A 16,840-nucleotide genomic window follows, 5' to 3' on the forward strand; every position below is an offset into this window, starting at 1 on the left:
TTGGTGAAGCGGAAGAGCTCGATTACCTTAGAGTGTAAAACGCGTACATCTCTTCCTGGCACTTCGTCCCGTTGGGACACTTACTCCCACATACTCAATTACGGTTTCTAGGAAAGATCACGCTGTAGGGAGCGCACCTTTTTAGCGTGCATGGTTCTCCCTGGAAACATAATTCAAAAGGGTACTATGTTGGTATAGTTGGTGGTGAGATACAAAGGAAGGAACAGAGCACAATTTGACAAAGGACGGACAGAAAGCAGCCCTTGTGGTGCGTGTTTATGTCCGCCCTTCGTCAAAATGTGCGGTGTTACTTCCTTTGTATCGCGCGAGAAGGTGACCTACCCGAAACCTTCGTCGTCTCTGTCTAGGCATCACGCAATTATTGACTATTTGACTTCAGTAAGGGTGTAACAACGCAAATGCGCCCCCCTGATTCAACACTTGCCATGCAATCATTCTTCATTGCGAGATAGAGGAAGCCGCGGTGCACGTTTAGTAAAGGGCACACTACAAGACAGTAGGTTTCAGACTAAGTCAGAATCTTGAATTTCATATCTCTAGTTGTCTTCTTGCTTCTTTATCGCGCGCTGGAAATCAAAAGCAAAGGAATAAAAAAACGCATTTAACTTGCAGTACAACTAGAAAAGGCAGCCGGCTTTAAAGGGGCCATGAAGGCAAAATACAAGTTTGGTTTCATAAAAAGAACTGCTTTGTACCTAAAACAGGGATACAAGTTTAGCGCAAACTTTGAAGATATAATCGAGACATTGAGGAAAACATACCTCGGTGGCGACTTTGCACTCAACTTCGGGCGATTTTTCTATGACGTCACAGTATATTGTTTGTGCGATTGCCAGCCACCGACCAACGCCACGACAAAGAAACATGACTGCAGGCCATTGTAGCGGGGTCTCTAGCTTCGTTTGATAGTATCACTTAATGCTGACTTGCACTTAACGTACTTATAACAATGTTTTTAGTGCGGTACCATAACGCGTACCTCCTGCCCATATTACGTCACTGTAGCGCGAAATTTGAAGGTTTTTCAATATTGCTTCTATTTATTCGTTTAAAAAACGTCTGTAGTGGCTGAAGTGGAGCTGAGTTAGTTACAAAATGCAAGGTCTTTCAAACTGAACAAAATTGTATTTTGTCTTCATGGCTCCTTTATGCAGAGCCCTTCTCGCATCGCATATTTTTCTTATGACGCATTATTACCACCATTTGGAATTGAATACATATTCAACAAGCAAACGTTACCTCAAAACGAAGTTCTATGGGTGTAGCAGAGCTAAAAAAAGATGGAGAGGAGATTCGACAAGAGAGATGATATCTTCTTGTACGTTGAAATTCCCACCTCTCTGGTGCCCTCTTCCGTTCCCGACAAGAACTCAGCACCAAATCTTGGAAGGTAAGGATAACAATTTCATTGTCATTGTGCAGTTTAAGATTTTCTTGGCTGCAAAAATTTTGCGATTATGTTTTTTTTACTATTCCAGCACAAACGTTTGGAGAAGAAAAGTGAAAGTAAAGAGACGCGATCGACGGCGTGTTTCAACTCGCGTGATCCTGCATTCTTTCGGGCGTAGAAAACGAACAAACAAGCAGACAAACAAACATACAGACAAACAAAGAAGCGGTCACATCGGTGGTGTTCCCATATAGATGACGTAGAGGCACCCAGTCAAAGGAAGCAACGGGAACAACGAAAGATGAGGCACCATGCTGACAAGAGTCACTGGATTGTTTCGGAGCATCATGGTATTCGGCAAAGGGCTCGCCGCCATATTGGCTCCAAGTGGCTATTATATTGGCTATCGCGACGATTTTGGTTCCAAGTACAGCAGAAGCCTTCTCTCTCTTATCGTTTCAAGCGGTGAATAACGGTTACAAAACGCGGGTCAGCTTCCCCACGCAGCGTTAACTAAAAAAAGAGGGCCAAAAAATGTCTGGTTGTCCCCGTACTTGTCTTTTCTTGCAGAAATTAGTAGCGTGGATGTTGAACAGGTGGCGCCAACGCAGCCAATTACGCGCGGAAACCGTGATGACGAGCAATGAATGATGCAAGAGAAAGTAAATCACGGGCATTATAAGTGTCTTTCCAGCAACAAAAATGAGCGTTAAGGGTCAGCGGCGTGTTTTGGCGACAACAAAAGCCGCGCAACTATCGCGTACACGCGAGATGTCGGAAATCGACGCAGCTTGCGCCGTGCTGGTACGATACTCTGGCAACCATATCCAGTGACTCTACTCCATGCTTTGAGTTTGAAAACAGGGAGTGAAGAGTGCGAGAAGAAGAAGAGACGACATGACGGACAGGAACACACAGAGAGAGGTATATGCACGCACACCGACGATGCAGATAGAGGCTGTGCTCGGCCGTCGGCGAAACGCTAAGAGGGGGGCCATACATGACCGCCATATCTAAGTGACTCAGTAGCGGAACAGATGCAAAGTATGCTTAGATGCCGCACATAGTTTCCCGTTCCCGGGCGGTGGTCGCTGATCTATCTTCTCTTCCCCATTACCCCTTCCTTTTCCTGCTCCAACCACCTTTGTACCACTACCTCAACCCAAATTTCTACCCCCCCCCCTTCCCTTTCTCTCACGGCGATACATATGTGGTGCAGGCTGGGAACCTCTTTCTTTCTCACAATAACCTCACATCACCTAAAGAGAATATGGTTCTAGTAGCGTAGTTTACCGCTTACGATGTTCGCTCAGTTAAACCCGTTTACAGCACTGCCTTACCCAAAGAGAGCGCCATGCACCTGGGCGTGTAGTACCAAAGGCTAACAAGACGACAGATCAGAAATACCGAACTCTGTACTCTGTGAATACTGTGCCATTCTTTCCATTTTTTGTTTTGCCATGAAATAAAACTTAAAGGGCAAGAAAAATTAAATTCAGTACTGTACTTCTATCCTCCCCTTATTTAAAAAAAAAAAAACGTACCGAAGCTAAACAATATTTCACCACAAAGAACATAGAGGGAAGGTAATAAGTGTTAAAAAAACCACAAATAAAAAAGCAAGAACTAAAACAATTTCAAAATATGTCCTCTGTTATTCTCAAGCGGGTGATACTTATTTTATTTCTTGACTAATATATGTTCGGTTATAATGCTGAAAACTCGTGAACACTGACCATCTGGGAGTTTCGGGAAGGGGCTGTCGAGTTTGATGCTGTCGTAACATTTTCGTTGTTCGCACTAGTCACTCAGTTTAGTAAGAGGTGCCAGAATGAATCGTTTTCTTTTTTTCAATCTTAGCCCACAAAGGGGCATTATCAGTGGTGCCTCGGAGCCCCACTGGTCAGGAAAAGATCGCCAAGGGTTCAGTAATAGTAATTAAGGTTCCGGCGTTTCGCTGACGACAGAGCACAGGACAGTCATAAAGTAGGGGACGCAGTGCGCCAGCACTAGATGCAAAGAGGGACACAATGTAGGGCAGTACGGTACCGGGGCAGCTGGCGCTCTGCGTCCAAAATGCAAACGTGATGCGCCGGTTAATGCTTCAGGGCAGCACCACCTAAGTCAACGATGCACAGACAGAGTCTTGTGCAGACAGGCATTCGTTCCAAGTGCTCATGCAGAGTTACTGGGCTTCTTGACAGGACCAGAGACGTCTGCAGCGGCCCGCAGCCATGGGCTGGGCCCGTTTAATGCATGCCTGTACTTGCCAGCATAAAGTGCACTACGACTTGTGACGCTCTTAGTACGTCAGCTTTTATGGGCGAATCCCTCGCGGTTTTTTCTGGCGGGAGATTTAAATGGCTTGCGTCAGCCTAGGGTCCTACAGAGTCAAAAAATAGTGAGAGCCGAAAATCGAACGTGGGCTGTAATACGCGTTAAGGTGAATATGGTTTACACAAGGGTCTTACGTGTTTGTCGTCTAGGTAACGGATGATTGTGTGATAACCGGTGGCTGACATTTTGGTCACCTATACGTATAAACGCAAGTTGGATATCAAATTATTCCTTGTACTGAGGGTACTGAAGAAGTGTTAGTTCAGTGATTGGTATTTAATTTTGAATCAAGAGCCAATAAATCAACACCTTTTAAATATAACGAATCCCCTCGTATAATAAAAATATATCGGAGTATCCCTAGCATAAATTCGATCCCACCGTTTGGCCTTTAGGGTTGATGCTCGGTACAGGACAGTTCACTACTAATTTTAAAGCCCTTAAATTTCAGGTACTTTCACTGACGGTTTTGGAAGAAACTTCGGAACACCCGCTGCACGTGGCTAGTGTCCTTCACAACCAAAATTTGTTTTCTTTAAATATCGGCTGTCTCCTCAAAGTGGACGTTGCATTTTGGCAAAGTTGGCTTCTCTGTGCCGCTAATGGAGAATGCTTGGTAAATCCCAGCCGCCAGTACGTGCCACCTCCGCTGCACGACGAGTCTGGTCCTCTCAACACTCGCCGCTCTACACCAGCCGAAGCAAGCGAGGACTTGCTTTTTGTTATACAGGACACGGGGTCGACCCATTCCGAAAAGAGTAGACAAAGACAGGTGCGGTCCACTCGTTGACGAGTTGTCTCATTATTTTTACAGGTCTTCGGCTCCAGTTGAACGCTTTTTTTACCCTACACATACGACGCTGACTCAGTAGCTAGCCGCAGATTTAAGTTGTTGGGCTTTTCTACAGCGACCTGGGCTCGCCTACATCTTCTGACAGCTCAGATAGACTTCCTCGATGGTTAAGATTGAGCGCATCAGTTTTTAGTTTAAATCAGCGCACGCAGTGTGTAGGAGATATAAGAATTGGCCTACACCACTATGGACACCCTAATAGCTTTTTTGTGCTGAAATCAACACTGTGAGAAGTAACGTTCGGCGTCAGCGACAGAAGATGGAGTTCAGAGGGTTCCCGCCGACCTCTCTGGCACCGTCTTCCACGCTGTTCGGAATTGGTTCGGTCGTGACCGAAGAGCGCGAACCAAGCGGGAACAAACGTTAGCCCGCGTCATTGTCAAATCCAAGTCCGAAAGCGGACAATGCGTTTTACTGCTTCGTTCGTTCAAGCTGAAGGCAAGGTTAGGAGCTTCAGCTTCGCCAAGTACATCTGTATCGAGCTTTCTGCTGCGAAAAAGCAATGGCCGAAGCTGAACCGAACCGGCTCCAACGATTGCCTCCAGATTCAGACGAACTCGAAGAGGGCGACGAAGTTAAAGGAGCTTGCCTTCCCGTAACAGCAGTGATACCCGATGCAGGAATTCATGAGAAGGATTCGAACGCCTGGGCCTCTCGTTTCATTTTTGGGTAATTAGCCTAGAGATCCACACAAACCTGAACGGGAAAAAAAGCTATAAAACAGGAAGTGACAGCTCTGATTCTCCTACGGAAAGCTGGAAGACTACCTAAATAAAAGGCTTAGCTTTCCATATCGTCAAGACGCCTTTGACCCTCTGTTTTTCCAGAGTTTCATCATTCCTGCACAGGTCTAAGGCAGTTTGCCCGCGCCACTGCTGTTCCGGGAAGGGCGGCCCGCGTCGTCGCCATGTAGCAGCGGGAGCGAGAGCGGCGGCGGGTAGTCGGGAGGGGCTCGTAAGAAGCGGGAAAGCGTCGGCCACGAGACTCACATGCGGCATGAGGTGATCCGTGCTGCCCACACGCGTCACCTTGTTGCGATTGAGGAGCTTCTTGAGCATCTTTTCCAGCTGTTCGTTGAACTTCATGAAGGTCACGTAGGCCGCGTAGCAGAACAGGAGGATCAGGGCCTCCCACCAGTAGATGATGCTGTCCTTGAAGAAGTGCATCAGGATGATCAGGATCACCGAGTAGAAGGTCACGTCGCGAAACAGCGGCCACCACGTGAGCTGCAGCACCGACTTGGAGAAGATGGCGCACATGGAGATCACGAACAGGATGTTGAACACGGCCGAGCCCACGATGGTGCCGATGCCCACGTCGTCGAACGATATGAACACCCCGATGACGCTGGTGAAGAGCTCGGGCGCCGAGCCGCCGGCAGCCATGAACGTGGCGCCGGCCACGTCCTCGGAGATGTCCAGCTTCACCGTGATCACGTCCAGCGCCGGGATGAAGAACTCGTCGCACACGATGGCGAGCGCCACGAACATGTACACCATGCCCATCACGTGCAGGATGACGGCGCCGCGACGCAGCTGCGCCGGGGTGAACAAGTCCCTGGGGAACTGGGCGCTCTTGTGCGCCGTCCCGTTGCCTTTGTCCGTCTCGTTCTGGTCGGCGCTCAGTAGAGAGCGGGAGCTCCACGACAGGCCGCCGGGAACGAACTGCGGGGGATTCGTGAAGGTCAAAACAAGTGATTACTTGCCGGTGCGTGTAAACTTGAATAATAACGCCAAATTGACCGTATTTGCATAGCTTGAATGGTTGCCGTGAATCTTGGGGCGAATTTTAAGGTTAATGCCTGTGTTTTGTTATTTCTAGCCTCCTTCTACGAAGCATTTTATCTTAATTTAGACGCACTGAACAAAACTGACAAGTTGCTCTCGTTGCAAGTGATTTGGTTTAGTGTTGGAATGCTGGTGCCCACATGAGTGGTTATGCTGGCAGTATTGTGTTGTCTGAATGCTTATTGGGCATAAAACTTGACGTTTTGTTTCTCTTTCGTTCCTTTCGCCTAAGCTTTTATTTTAAACTGAAAGTGCCAAGAGGATTAATAAAGTGCAATCCAGTATAATAAACTCTGGTATTATCGTTCGTTCGTTAAAACTACGTGCGATACCCTTCCCACCCTACACCCCCTGTTGAGGCTAAGATGCGGGCATTAATCCATCTCACCGCAGTCCGCAATCTGTCGCGCGTACCCGAACTATGGCTACGCCATGGCTCGAACTATGGCTACGCCTGCTCAAGGCTATAAGCCACTCCTATATCGTAGGACCGAGGTTTGTTGGTGGGCGTATAAATTGCAGCATGTCAAAAAGGTGACAGTAACGGTGGTGAATTGTGGCGGTGTCACAAAAAGGCACTGCAGGAAAGCCAACTTACAATGCGTTTTCACAAATGGCACATCAATACACAGCACATGAACAATGGGATGACTTTACATGCACGACGGGTTCCATAATGGTAGAAGAATGTAGCTTAGCGTCCTAAAATTGATTAATGATCATGATGATAAAATCATCCTTTAACAGGCGTGCAGATGGCCAGGCGGTCACTCCACACCCTTAACCAATGAGAAGCTAAAATCAAAGACAACCCTGAGTTAACAGAATCAGCGCATTCCGATGACTCAATCACAAACTAATATATGCAAAAGCATAACATCACGTTAGTTTAGTTCAGCGTTGTCGTAGATTTGGACTTTGGCTGACTGAACTGTGGACTTTGCATTGGTATCGTGGAAAAGTTCCTGTCTCAGCCATATTTCTTCCAGAAACCGGCGTCTGATTTTTTTTTGTCTACTTGGAGTAACGGCTGTAGCCCGGAGCAGCCCGCAACCCTTGGATCTATCACTGCTCTTAAAAGGGCCATGCAGACAAAAAAACATGTTTAGTTCCTTTGAAAAATTGCCTCGTTCGAATAATGCTGACATCACTTTTAATGCGCACTTCAATCAAATAAGCACTAAAATTAAGAAAAAGGGAATGGCTATACGACCCACTAACTCATTTTTTGCAACAGAAGCTATGATGTCATATGCCCAGCTGTTCGATTGGCTGGGGCCGGCAAAAGCAAACGCAAATTGGACACGGCTTATAATCTTGCCGAACGAGCTATTTGGGCGTAAACGTAATGCATATTCACTTTACGGCAGTAAGAACGGTAGGATAAACAACGACAGTTACTAAAATACACGTAAACATAGAAGTACCGATGCGCACTGCTGTTGGTACTGGGCGCACTATGCTTGTTTTAGCTGCCCAGCAGTCCGCCGCTTTGGAGTTGTCTTACGCGACACTGGCCGATTGTAGTAAGCGACGATGTTTTACGTGACCCTGTTCATCAAACATACCCCATGTTACACGGCACGATTACTTTCTACCGTAACAAAAACAAGCCAGGTGCAAATACGGTCAAAAACAAAGCAACGCCAGACAACGGTCCGCGGCTTACTATGGAAGCGCCATCTGGGAGGACTGACGGTGAGTAAGGCTGCAGAGCCTAATGACGCACTGGAGGTTAGTTTGACTACCTGCCTTTGTGTCTTCATTGCACGTGTCACGAAAACACACGATTTGGCGTGAGTGAGTGAGTGAGTGAGTAAACATTTATTTCGGAAAATTGGGTGAGGGTAAAAAGGGTGTTAAAAGAAGACGGGCAAGGGCGGCCATCCTAGTCCGGTAGGCCACGTGCCACGGCCGCTGACCTAGCCCGTTCGACCAGTGCAGCCTGGTCCTTGAGCTGGCCGCTGCGCAGCACGCACTCCCACTGCTCGTAGGTTGGGTGGGTGGGGGGTGAAGGGATAGAAGGGCACTGCCACACCAAATGGAGTGTTGTCAATGGGGAGTTGCAGTGTGTGCAGTTTAGGGAGTAGGTAGTTGGGGATATGTGGTGTAGATGTTGGTGGTTATAGAAAGTGTTGGTCTGTAGGCGCCGCCAGATCCGAGCGTCCGCGGTGGGAAGGGAGGGGTGAGGTGGAGGGTAGTAGCGGCGGGACTGACGGTAGTGGGAGAGTATATCGGCGTAGGTGGGGGGTAAAGGCTGGAGGGTAGGAGGGTCTGGGGGTGGTGGGTGGTTCATCCCCTCCGGCAATGCCCGGTAGGTTAAGGCGCGGGCAGTGGCGTGAGCCACCTCATTCCCGGGAAGAGACGAATGCCCTGGGATCCATACGAGACGGATGTCCGGTAGTGTGGGTCGTTGGGTGAGGATGGAAAGGGAGAGGTTGGTGATGCGACCCATAGCGTAGCGACGGCAGGCGGATTGGGAATCAGTCAGGATGGTGATGTGCGTAGCAGGCGTGTGTGCAATGGTGAGTGCAATTGCCGCCTCCTCTGCAGTGTCAATAGATGTGGTGCGTATGGTGGCTGTAGTGGTGGTGTTGCCTGTTGAGTGTATGATTGCGACGGCGTGTGCAGGGTGTGTGCGGTATGGGGTGGCGTCTGTGTAGTAGGCGGTGGGGTCTGTGCTATAACGTTTAAGTAGTAGTCGTGTGCGGTGTGAGCGGCGCCCCTTGTTGTAGATGGGGTGCATGTGCTTTGGTATTGGGAGCACTTGGATGGCAGCGCGGATTGTGGGGGGGAGGGTGCAGAAGGTTTCGGGAGTGGGGTTGGAGGGGTAGCCGAGGCGGGTTAGGAGGTGGCGGCCACTGGAGGTAGCTTGTAGCCGCTGGCGTTGACTTGTAAGGTGTGCTTCAATAAGCTCTGGAACGGTATTATAGATGCCCAGCCGAAGGAGGCGTTCCGTCGAAGTGAAGTTGGGAAGCCCAAGGGCTGCCTTATACGACCTTCGTATTAGTGTGTCGAGTTTGGCGATCTCTTGGGATTTTAGAGCGAGGTATGGGGCGCCATAGACAATGCGGCTCGTGATCATGGATTGCACGATCCGGCAGGTGTCTGCCTCTCGGAGTCCGTGTCGACGGGAGCATACTCGTTGGATAAGGTGAGTCAGTTGGGATACTGTTGTGCGGATTTTGGGGAGAAAGGCTGCCCCCGAGCCAGTGTGATGGTATTGCACGCCGAGGATGCGTAGAGTTCTGACAGTTGGTATGGGCTGGGCGTCGATGGTAACCGTCGGGTCGGGGTGGGCTGTGGGCGGCGCCCGCTAGTTCTGTCACGTAGTATTAGAAGAGCGGATTTGCTGGGTGAGCAGCAGAGCCCACAGTTCCGTAAGTAGTGCGTGATAGTGTCTGTGGCCTCTTGCAGCCGGTCTTGCTGGTAGCCAGGAGAGCCTTTGCGAATCCAGAGAGTAATGTCATCTGCATAAAATGCATGAGAGACATCTGGTATGGAGGATAGCAGTGGTGGGAGACCTGCCAGGGCAATATTAAAGAGTAGAGGCGACATGACAGAGCCTTGTGGTGTGCCCTGCGCTGACGTGTGAAAGCAGTCACTTTTGTGTGGGCCGATGCTCAGGGTAGCAGTGCGGTTCGAAAGGAACGCTCGGGCATAGTTGTATGTTGCGGCGCCGCATCCGGTGTGTTGGAGCTGAGTTAGAATCGCTGAGTGAGTTACATCATCAAAGGCCCCCTTTATGTCTAGTGCTAGAATGGAGCTTGGGTGGGTCTTGCTCAGTTTGTCGATGACTTCTTTAATTTGGAGGTGTATGTCCTGGGCGGAGAGGTTGGCCCGGAACCCGAACATTGTGTGGGGGAGCTGGGCAGTGCTTTCGAGGTGGGCTGTGAGCCGATGGGTGACCAGACATTCCAGTAGCTTGCCAATACATGATGTCAGGGCGATGGGCCGAAGATTGTCTAAATTGATCGGCTTGTTGGGTTTTGGGAGAAGGCTGATATCTGCATGGCGCCATTGTGGTGGTAACGTGCCGCGACTCCAATGGTCATTGTAGTATTTGAGGAGGGCCTCGACATGTTCGTCGTTGAGATTTCGTAGAAGCTTGTAGGTGACTTGGTCATGTCCGGGTGCGGTATTGCGGGTGAGTTTAGCGAGGGCTTGAAGGAGTTCCGTGCTGGTAAAAGGTGCGTCGAGGTCCGGGTTTTGGGCCCCTTGGTAATCCGGGTGATGGGGTGGCTTGACAGGTGTTGGGAAGAGTCGTTGGCGGAGCGTGGAGAGAAGCTGCGCTGGGGGTTTGCGTTGGTTGTGTATCAGACGTGCGACGTCTTCGTTGGTGGCTGTTTTGGAGGGGGATGTGCCCATGAGTTTGCGGAGGATGTGCCAAGCCCGTTTGGTCGTTAGAGCCCCCGCTAATTGATCACAGAATGAGCGCCAGTTGTGTTGTTGAAGTTCTTTGGCATATTGCTGCGCCGATTCTGTTAATTGAGCGATGCGGCGTTTTAGGTTGCGGTTGTGTCGATTGCGGCGCCAGCGATTCAGAAGGCTCCGTCATGCTTCCAAGATGTGGTTGAGATGGTTGTCAGCTGCTGGGAGATCCTGTGTTAGGTGGATGGTTCTGGTGTGTCGAGCCTGGGTGTCGATTATGCTTCGTGCCCAATGGTCCAGGTCTTCTGCTGGAGTGGTGTGGGGGAGTGAGTCCATGCGGAAGGCCTCCCAATCTGTTAGCTTGGCCACACCTATGCGGTGTTTGTGATGGGGAGAGGGGATGGAAATTTTTATGATTAGGTGGTCGCTACCCAGGGTGTCTAACTGCGTGGTCCAGGTTGGATTTGCGACGTTGCGAGAAAAAGTGAGGTCGGGAATTGTGTCTCGGGTGACGCTGGTGCCGATACGGGTGGTTTGAGTGAGGTCATTCTGTAATGTGAACTGGTGGTGCTGAATGGCGTTGAGCAGTGCCGTGCCTTTCCGTGTGGCTTGCGGGTATCCCCATGTGATGTGGGGGGCGTTGAAGTCACCTATTACGATGCAGGGGTCCGTTTTGGCATGGCTGCTTGTGACGTTCAGGAGGGCTTCAATGTCGGTGAGGGGTTGCCTCGGGGGGCTATAGACGTTTAGTATATAGATGCTGGGGGTGGTGGGTTACTGGGGAATGAGTTCGATGAGCACGTGGTCGATAGGAAGCGTGGAGGGTATCACTTGGGCGGTAAGAGTTTGGGATACCAATATGGCCGTACGGGTGTTGGGGGGATTGGTATATGTATCGAATCCTCGAAGGGTGGGGTGGGGGGTGTCGGTTTCTTGCAGTGCAATGATGTCGGCTGGATGTGAGGCGAGATAAAGTTCGAGGGCGGCCTTTTTGTTTCTGAAGGAGCGGCAGTTCCACTGGTATACCGTTAAGGGTGGGCGGGCGGGGGGTCTATTGGCCATCTTGGGTTCGTTGTTTTTTTATTAATGGTGGGTTATCTGATCGAAATGTTAACCAAAACAATAATTTCTCAGGGAATACGGCCTCACTTGCTGCCGGACAAGCGCTGGGGGCACTATAATACACAAAATCCTTTGAATAAAACAAACTTGCATTTTGTCTGCATGGGCCCTTTAAAGGGGCACTCATGAGGTACCCTCCGCCGATAGTGTACCGCACAACATAACTGATGCAATCGCCCTCCCAAAAATGTAGTAAAGTAGTTACAATTAATGAAGCCGCGGCTTATCAAAAGAGCGAGTATTTGTTTCGTCGTACCGTTTGTAAGGTTGTGGAAGGTGCAGCCGCTCGGGCTCGGGGAGTGACCCACATGATTCTGTTGCCCACGTCGGTGAACAACTTCCAGTTGGTGTTTACGAAACGTTGATGATCAGCACTGTGGCGACGCTTCTTGCGCGCGACGCGACGTCCTCTTATAATTGCAACTACAGAGCGCACGTGGTCTGCTCCAGGCGTTGTATGCAAGCAGTGTTCCGCGGTACGGCATGCTGAGAACTTGGACTGAATTTCGGTGTCCGTGTGTTTTGATCCATCACCGCCTGATACATATGCCCCGAAGTTTCCGAAATGCGTTTCACGGCATGCAGAGAAGGGGAACGAAAGTGGCTGCCTGCTGTAGTTGGTGATCTTTTAGTTATGGGTGCGTTACTCAGTCCTTGTAAGCCCATGCGAACGCACAATTGAGGGCAGGTAACAGTAATCACTGAAACGTCTCGGCATCCACCGGCTACGGAGACAAGATAGTACAAGGACAACGGTTAAGGCGCACTGGAAGTGCGCGATAAAAGCTGACCGACAACAGGAATCCCTGTTTCGCGAAACCGGAAGTGATGCAAAAGATGTCCGGAGATTCAAAATAGGCGCCGAGAATGGGTGGCCAACTTTGTGGCGTCATTGTGAGCTTCTGCGGCTGCAGCCCTTGAAAGAACGAAATTCGGCTCAGGAGTTTCCTCCTTACGATAAGGTCACTAGATAGTTTTAGTACAGCGTTTGTTGACTTTGCGTACGCTAAACGCTGAATTTTTGCGTCCCGCTACGTAAACACCGCGAGCGGAGTTTTAGTATAGAGCGTCTCATCAGTTTTGCGTAGCGGCACGCTAATGCATACGGCGCCATCTGTCTAATGTTTTGCGAAATGAATCGCCGGCTGATCTGCGAGAGGAGGGGAGTGCCGGTGTGCTTGGAGATTTTACGAATATCCAAACAATTGTAAACAAGCGCTTTCCCGTTAGTGTTGAATGCAACACGGCCACAGCCCGGCATGAATATTCTCCTACCTGAGTAAGTTCCATAAATACACCGTTGAAGTCCCGCGGAACTTCTTTCGTGCAATCGCACAGAACGCCCTGAACGAATGCCCGGGTTTGACGCATACATTTTATTCAACTTCAAAACAATCCAGAGAGGCGTTTCCAACGAACACAACGTCACGACATGCGTTGCAAGTCTGAACTGCAATCGAAAGGCGATCGGTTGCCTCCTCCTGCCCGTCGTAAATCCGGCACTCACCTCGCGCGTGGTTTGCGGGGTGGAACAGCAAGTCACCCTGGCGCTCAAGCCGAGAGGGCTTTTAGCCACGCACACTGTACGTACCCGATGCGAGGTTGAGTCGTACGTCGCTCGACAAAAATAATCCAGAGCATGGGAAGCACTTTGGACCCGCAGAAACACAACGTCGCATTTCATCGCGAACGCGCCCACAACGCATACACACAAACACCGCTTCGGTCGCTGGTGGCTACAAAGCTTCGTTCGGGCAGTCAGCGATGTCACGACGATACGGAGCTGCGCGAGGGGCGATGTGCTAAGCACTCGACGTATTTAAAAACACAGGGGCAAAGAACTCGGTTCATCGGAAGCAATTACTGCCGACTGAAAAGCAGAATCGTGGATGCTTGCTGGGCTACTTGTCGCCATGTTGGAAGTGCAAGCGGCCTCACGTACGCACGCTATTTCGCTGTAATAGCGTCCGTCCGCTAAACGCAGAAGCGGCTTAACGTGCGGCGCATGCGCAGTGAGAACGACGCAAAGAAATAGCGTTCGCTAACTGTTTGCGTTTGGTTGCGTACGTTATTCTAAAACTCTCTACTATCACCATAGTCTATATTTACAATGTTCTGGGCGTGTTTCCGGACATCTTTCCGTCCAACTATAAGTACGCATCATACTGACTGCGGTCTTTCAAACCTTTAAAGGTACTCCATGGCGCAAATTGCACCACGGAATGCCTCCGTTACAATTACGAGCTTATGATTTATTAATTAGGTGGCTTAATGCTCGGACGCAACACAGGCGATTAGACGCATTCCGTAGTGGAGGGCTCCGGATTAATTTTGATCTCCTGGGGATCTTTAACGTACGCTGAAATCTCGAAAACATGGCCGTTTTCGCTTCTCACCTCCATCAGAAAAGCGGCCGCCGCGGCCGGGAATCGAACCGGCGTCGTTGGCCGCGGCAGCACAACGCCTTAGCCACTGCTACGAGGTTATGATGTCCGACCACTGCCTGTTCACTTTAGAAGCACTGCGTGCTCAGGTTGAACAGAAAATTCATCCTGCACGATGGCCGTTGAATGAATGAATGAATGCTCACGTTCTCCCTCTGGTGAAGGCGCAGTGGGTCTCCATGGGTGGCGGCGCGCTGACAGCCCCTTTCCTCCAGCGGTGAAGTGTTGAGGTAGCTGAGGCAGCCGAAGACTAGGATGGCGGAAAGGAAGACGAGGCGCGGGTCCCGCCAGCGCTTTCTTGAGGCGCCGGCACGGGCCCCCAGGAAGGAAGGGCTAGCCGCGCCCCGGACTCGGGCCACCAGGCCCATGGCTGCCGCCGCTGCAGCGGCCTCCGGGGCAGTCCGGCTGCACGTCAGGCGGGGGGACGCCTGCTCAGGGGCGAGCGCTGCGCGGCCGCTGCCCGGGTGCCGCCGGGGACCAGAGCGCACGCCGTCCTCGCAGACGGAACAGGACACATCTGCGACAGGGAATAACACAGTGTGCACCGTTAGGAGAGTTGGCAGTTTGTTTGCTTGTTTGTTTGTTTGTTTGTTTGTTTGTTTGTTTGTTTGTTTGTTTGTTTCCATAAAAGTGCACGCGTTATGGCAGAAAATAGGGTAAAAAGTTGCACTAGCAACTTCACCAAGCCCTACATCCTTCACAGAGGCAGAACAACAGCGGGATGGAAACAAGAAAACTCAATACATAGACACAGCTTGTAGGTGTTAAACAGAACTCCTAGCAGGGTGATACAATATATTCAAGAGTTCAATAGATACCGCATCAACCAGTGCACATCTTAAGTCCATCTTAAAACAGCAACTGCGCGAACACAAACAAGGACACAGAAAAGAGGTTGATTTTCTTTCTAACACGCGTGCTCTGCATCGGGTGTTACATAATTTGGTGTATATGTAGATCGTGCCAAGTGCGCTATCAGGGGCTTCAGGTCCGCTTTTGTTGTGGTTATTCTTTTTACTGATGTTAACAGGAAAAGTGCGTAAAAGAGGTGCAAGTTTTTTTATGCTAAAATGCTAAATTCAGATATAAGTCACCGCTCATAGCGTCGTTTTTTTTTTTGTCGTTGTTTCTGTTAGCGCTGTAGCTATTTAAAAAAGATTGACCGCGTATCTGCTCCTTTCGTTGCAAATGTCGTCAAAAGACGATAGCCTTTGTAAACATTTGCCAAGGAAATGCCTCCCCTTTGCTTTCCCGCTCACCTCTTATGCTGTTCCTGTTCCGTTGCGCTCATCCCAAGGTAAACACACTAAAGGTTTTCTCAAGGTGATTTGAATTTATCGCGTTCCACTGCTACAGGCGGGGTTCCTCGATGTCAGCGCTGCAGTACGGCGGAGACGCGCGTGAATCGAGGCGGCCAACTTCAAGGTTTATAGAACCGCGTTGCCGTGCTCCACGTGCGTTCCAAGCAGAACGTGAAACCTAGCTAGTGGAAACTTTCTTTGCTGTTGCCGCGTGATTTCTCATATGCCGCCAGGAGGTGGCGCAGGCAACAGCAGGCGGCGGTTTTCTGCAGTAGATGTAATATCATTTGCTATCGAAAAACCAAGCATCCAGGAATTTTTTAATAAAGGAACACTATAAATATCCCTTGTGTACTAATTTCCTGTCTTATATATGCCTAATGTCTTGCTTTTGTTCAACAAAGTTGACAAGTATGAACACATAAACCGGGCTTAGACGTTTACATTTGGCTGTGAGTATATAAGACTATTGCGCAATAACCAGTTTACTTTGGCCGGATGGCTGAATCGAGTTACAGACAGACAGACAGACAGACAGATAGACATACAGACAGGCCGAAATTTCTGGCTTTAAGTAGCCCAAGAAAGTCTACCGTCTTTAAAAAAACTCCCACCTCCCCTCGCGGGAACCCCTGTGTAGATGCGACGCATAGAGGGTTCACGTTGCAGCGGAGGAACGGCGCTGGAACGATGGAACGGAGCGGCGCAGGCACCGCGAGGGGACGCGCCGGCGCCAGTGCGTCTGCCGCGGCTATGACGCAACACAATCCACTTTAATCCAATCCAATGCAAGCCAAGTCAATCTAAGCCAATCCAATCGAATCCAATCCAATGACCCTCACTAAGGTGGCTAGAATGGGGAGGTGTGAGTAACGGCGGCGGAAACGTGACTCCACAGCGCGCGGATGCCACGGGCGGCGCTGTTGACCAAGGCGCGGTAGGGCGCGGTAAGGCGCGCGGCTGGAATGGGCGCACCGCCAGTATCGCGTCGGCTGCATTTCTATCATCAAGGTGAAAACGAACCCGTTGCGGTATCGTGTGCTTTCTGGAAGAGTAAAAGAACGAATATTTATCACTAAAAAATTTTTGTCAGCCCATTTCATTACACCCGTGAAATGTAGTTTTACGGGTCCAGTTCGCATTGCAGTTTCAAAAGCGTTTGCGCATTACGTGAAGTGGTTCTATTAAAAAAAAAAAAAAACTTGGGGTTGTAT

The 16,840-nt window shown here is 49.9% G+C and overlaps 1 protein-coding gene across 5 annotated transcripts in view; it reads right to left on the reverse strand.

Annotated features, from left to right (window-relative positions):
• Positions 1 to 16,840, reverse strand: part of LOC144169567 (sodium/potassium/calcium exchanger Nckx30C-like) — a 357,968-nt gene that overhangs the window by 195,194 nt on the left and 145,934 nt on the right. For 3 of the 5 annotated variants that reach the window (XM_077698799.1, XM_077698802.1, XM_077698800.1), the window contains exons 2-3: positions 14,472 to 14,842; positions 5,591 to 6,265 (exon numbers count right to left, since the gene is read on the reverse strand). In XM_077698799.1, the coding sequence (XP_077554925.1) occupies positions 5,591 to 6,265; positions 14,472 to 14,693 (897 nt within the window). In that variant the 5' untranslated portion in view covers positions 14,694 to 14,842. The remainder of the gene's footprint in view (positions 1 to 5,590; positions 6,266 to 14,471; positions 14,843 to 16,840) is intronic. The other 2 variants (XM_077698801.1, XM_077698803.1) reach the window with 1 other exon arrangement.

The sequence above is a fragment of the Haemaphysalis longicornis genome, unplaced genomic scaffold (genome assembly GCF_048455015.1).
Source record: "Haemaphysalis longicornis isolate Haplotype H1 unplaced genomic scaffold, Haemaphysalis longicornis Haplotype H1 scaffold_2, whole genome shotgun sequence".
NCBI classification, from domain to species: domain Eukaryota; kingdom Metazoa; phylum Arthropoda; class Arachnida; order Ixodida; family Ixodidae; genus Haemaphysalis; species Haemaphysalis longicornis.